The sequence below is a fragment of the Echinops telfairi genome, unplaced genomic scaffold (assembly GCF_000313985.2).
Source record: "Echinops telfairi isolate 266 unplaced genomic scaffold, ASM31398v2 ScPeMD7_7469;HRSCAF=8507_1, whole genome shotgun sequence".
In the NCBI taxonomy this organism is placed as follows: Eukaryota; Metazoa; Chordata; class Mammalia; order Afrosoricida; family Tenrecidae; genus Echinops; species Echinops telfairi.
The window spans coordinates 5838770-5843676 of NW_022111373.1; the positions used below are offsets into that span (position 1 = coordinate 5838770).

Here is a 4907-nt window from a genome sequence, read left to right on the forward strand (position 1 = left end):
ACCACAAAAACTGCATTACAAATGTGCTGAAAAACTCGGATTATACACGAGTAATATACGGTAACCTGTCACTTTCCTAATAAAATTCATAATTTTGATGATCTTTTATGAGTTCTGTATGGTCAATATAACAAATGCTCAGACCTAGTTAAGAGTGCAGTTGGAGGATGGCTGCTGTCTGAATTGGAAAAAGCGTTGGAGAGGAGGTCCCCTGGCCTCATAGCAATCAGCCAAGGGGCTAATGTTTTCTCCTCTTCAAAACGTTATGTGGTCAGATGCCTCCAGTCAATTTTACAGGTTAAAAAGTCAGACTGCTTGGGTTCAAATTCCAGCTCTAAAAGCTTGTTGACCTTGAGCAAGTTAAAAACTCTCGACCTAAATTTCCGCAAATCAAACATGTTTCTATTTTTACATGATTGTTGAATCTGAAATGAGATATGTTAAGTGCTTAGAAGTGCCTATCACAGAATGGTAGAGTCATAGCTATTGTTATATCACATACATTTAAATGATAACAAATTCAATCATACAAGCTCATACCAAAACTATCCGTTGTAGCCTCTTGCCATATCATATATTAACCTAGTGTTTAAATCTTTCTGTGATATCTTTTTTTTTAACTTGAAGCTTTGTATCTAGTACTCAACGAAAGAAACGAGTATCTGTTCCGAAGCTGGAGAAAAGGCTGTAATGTTTCAGAGGGGATGATCCTAGGATGTCCTCCAAGGGAAACGTGAACTACGTGAGGGTGTTGCTGTGTAATGTTGACCACTGACCTCTCCACAATGGGAGACATCTGTCAATACCTGACAGGTTCCAGTTTTAAACAGGGAAAGGAAAACTAAGGATAAAAATGGATTTTGAAGCAGTCTCCCTATATAATTTAATGAAGTAAGAGGAAAAGTCCTCACCCACACTGCACACTTATTCTGAGTCAATCACTAGGCTAAGTATCCATACAGCTCCTTTGTTGTAGGCTAAACTACAACGGCATCACACATTTCATATGACCAAAAATACCTTTAAACAAAATGTCTTTGTTGCCATGATTCCAGTGAGCAGACTCCTCTTTGAGTCAAAGATCAGCACTTCCAATGTCACACTTTACTTTGCGAACAGAATTTGTTCACATTGCCATGCTATAACCGTCTTCCAATGGAGAGCTGCTAGTTCACTCCCACTGAGCTAGTACTGATTTGACAAGAACTTTGTGGAGTTTTAATAGCCACTCACATAACTACTTTTACCAGCACCAAGACTACACAGATGGTTCCAAAATATTTACTAGCATATTTTCCATTTTCTACACTATTTGAAGGCATAAGATAAGATAGACTGGTCTCAGCTTTCCACAATATTGTGTTTGAAATTTTTCTGGTAAACTAAACTCAGTACAACTGTCCAATGAACTAAATTTTATACAATGTAGGAGATTAAAAAAGAAGAAATCCCCACGAAAGAAATCAACTCAGCAGGTCCCGGTGTTAAACCTCCCTGCTCCCACCCACAAAAAGAAAGAAAGAAAGAAATTGTATTAAAAGGCAATTTCAAATGTTGAAATCATACCAAGATTCCTTGCAAACATCTACCTTGCTCATACTAATACAACCAATTCTTATTGTTAATAACGGGGCATGACTTTTTGGTAAATGTTCATGGTTTTACTTTCTTCATCAATCCAAGACCTTTTGAAGATACTTTTCAAACAACAACCATCGCTCTCTGCTCATGGTCGAGGTACTAAGTGCAGAAGGTACAGTTTAACAATAAGTAGTGCATGAAGAAACCACAACAAGTGGCCGAAATACAGAAGTAGACAGAATTAAACCAGTTATGTAAATAATTCATCAATTAAAACTAAGATAGTTACAATCAAAGTATGCAATTATAATTAGTGGTTAGAATCAAAATTTGAATTGATTTCTTGATAAAATATAAATCTGTTGTCTGGAAATTGGAAATAAAACTATCAATTGATGGAGAGAGCTAGAGACTTATTAAGCTTCCTGCAAAGATAAGGAAATAAGTGACAAAGTCTCTTGCACTGAAGTCATGTATTTTTAACAGCTTTACATGTAATATTCACATATAAAAAACTTTAAGTGCTTTTTTCCAATTTAAAAATCTAAAGAATTCAAAAATAAGGCATTCAATATTTGAAAAAAGTACAGATTTACAAAATGTGTATATTCTGTCATGAAAACTCCACACCAACATTATACACTTGGAAAAAAATACAAACAGGATATATTACAAATTTATGTAGCAATAACTTAGTTCACACCATGCAATAAAAAGTACATTAATCAAGATACACAAGCTTTTGTAGGTTCTAAACTTAAGGACTTTTTTTTTTTTTTTCTCTGCAGAATCCTTAAAACCTGTGGCACTTAAAATTTGTTAGCCTTTCTACTCAGAGGTAAATTATACACAACGATGATGAAAAGATTAACAGACCAGTTGTCTATTATGAATCATTCCAGCTTTGTTCAACAATGGCCGAAACTCTTTTCTCATATTCTCGTTTGTTTTCCTGGTAAAGCTGCGCTGCCTGGCTATTGGCTGGACTATTTGGATTTGGTTCATCCAGCAGAGACTAGAAGGGAGAAAAGATTTGGAGATGTACTTTTAATACCAACAAGTGTCAGTTATAGAGCATACTAAAGTTATGTAATAATACTCAATGGCAGAGATTAGTATTTCTTACATATTTAGAAGTCTAAATGAGTTCAGAAGTGACTTTGATGTAAAATATAAAAAAGGAGGCAGAGCTACTGGTGAGAGAACTTAAGCTTCCAAAAGCATAGCTCTGAATTACTTTACAACATCTAATTTCAAAGAAATCAAAGCAGTGGTTTTCAATATACTGACCCTTCCTCATTACCAAGAGAAAAAAGCTTGATTTAGTTACGGACACTTTCCAAGGCTACATATCTATTACTGTGATTCCTTTGCAAATGCCTGGCAGTGTGTCCGGTGATGAAATCTTATTTCCTTTAATCAACAAAATAACGAGCACGCATACACAACGGAACAAAATAGATACGCTGAAAACAGTGTTTACAAAATGACAGAATCAAGTGATAAAAAATTATAGCCAATAAACAAAATGTTACTTCTCTTCTCAAATCCACACAACAGAAACATCCCTCATTCTACTTCTTCTCCACAACTGTCACTCAAGGTCAATTCTGAAATATGAGGGGCATAAACTTTCAAATTGCTTTGGCAATCTTGTCTTCAAAAACAGTTTCTTGGATGAGGCAACATCCAGATGCTTCTCTGCACTTGCCTGTTTCTTGAGGTCTCTATGGTTTTCCAAGCAATAGATTTTTTTTTCTCTTCCCCAAATGATTTTTCCAGTCTTCTTCCTAACCCGGACTACGTTTTATGAGAATAACTACGTTTGATCCGAGAAAATACTCCATTTACACATGACCAGAAAAGGGATGTGGATTTAATGGTCACTAATGAAAAATCAGACCTGTTCCCTGAAAATCATGAATTCTTGTTTAAGCTCTGGCAGTGGGCTACCTGGATGTTGGGAAAGTTCATTTGCTCACTTGAACTTTAGATTATTGAGAAAGGGTTGTAACCCACAGAACTCTGACACACACACTTACCTGAATTGATGTTAAGATAGAAGACACATCGTATGTTGGGCTCCATCGGTTCTGAAGGATATCTAAACATATGCTACCATCAGCATACACTGCAAAGACAACACCAGAACTGGTTACAGACTACCTTTGCCACATCTAGCAGGTAACAGTCATCTTTACCACAACCAGAATGCTTGGTCCAATTAGAAGTTTTCTTTGTTTTGTGTTTTAATCATTTTATTGGGGCTCATACAGCTCTCTACCACCATCCATACATACATCAATTGTGTAAAGCACACATACATTTGTTGCCCTCATCATTCTCAAAACACTCGCTTTCCGCTTGGGCTCCTGGAATCAGCTCCTCATTTTTCTTTTCTTTTTTTTTCCAATTAGAAGTTTTAAACAACAGACAGTAACTAAAATAGCTAATCAGTCTTAACAGAAAAACCAATCTCAAAGCTAAGATTCCCACAAACAAGAAAACGCACAACCATCTTAGTTAAAAACATTTTTAAGGCAGCTGGAAGAACAAATCAACTTCACAGTAATGAAGCAACGAAGACAGACTACATCTGCCACTGGACAGTCACCTTGACCCCAGACACCACTCCCCTCCTCTCTGGGGAGTGAGCGCCGTAGCCACCCCTCAAATTTGTAGTACCAGAGATTTAGACGCCTGGAAATGTTATCTGATGGGGAAAGACCACACTGAAATTAGTCAAGTTTATAAATGGAAAGTCTTTCCCACGTTAAGTTATAATCTAGGAATATAATTGTAATAGAAGGAAACAAGAAAGTTAAGGGAGGCCAAATTCAATTACAAGAGGCTCTCAACAACTACATATTAAGAATAATCATAATATAAATGTTATCAGTATGAGAAATGGGATCAACTTTTGAGAAGGAAAAAAATGGAAAATGATATCAAAAGCCTTAGAAATATACAATGCTTTGACCCTGGAATTCTACTTCTAAAAATGTATCTTAAGGAAATAATTATGGGTATTTGAAAAGATTAAATTTTAAGAATATTTAAAGGGCTCGTGAAAATAAGTTAAAAAAATCACAGTAACAAAAGAAAAACATTCATCGGACAGACAATATTACAGTAAACCCAAAATGGAACATTTTGCAGCTATTAAAATTATGAATATTTAATATTAGAAATTTCCATAGTATTTCTATACATATGTAAATGTACAGTCATCAAACAGTTCAAGGCAATAGTCCATTATCTTTTCATTTTCCCATAGACTTTTTGAAACCACACACACACACACACACACACACACACACACACCC

General features: G+C 35.6%; 1 protein-coding gene across 2 annotated transcripts in view; it reads right to left on the reverse strand.

The window, feature by feature from the left end:
* Window positions 1–1647: 1647 nt before the first annotated feature.
* Window positions 1648–4907, reverse strand: part of UBE2B (ubiquitin conjugating enzyme E2 B) — an 11133-nt gene continuing 7873 nt past the window's right edge. For both annotated transcript variants that reach the window (XM_004696617.2, XM_045285082.1), the window contains exons 5-6: window positions 3624–3712; window positions 1648–2596 (exon numbers count right to left, since the gene is read on the reverse strand). In XM_004696617.2, the coding sequence (XP_004696674.1) occupies window positions 2468–2596; window positions 3624–3712 (218 nt within the window). In that variant the 3' untranslated portion in view covers window positions 1648–2467. The remainder of the gene's footprint in view (window positions 2597–3623; window positions 3713–4907) is intronic.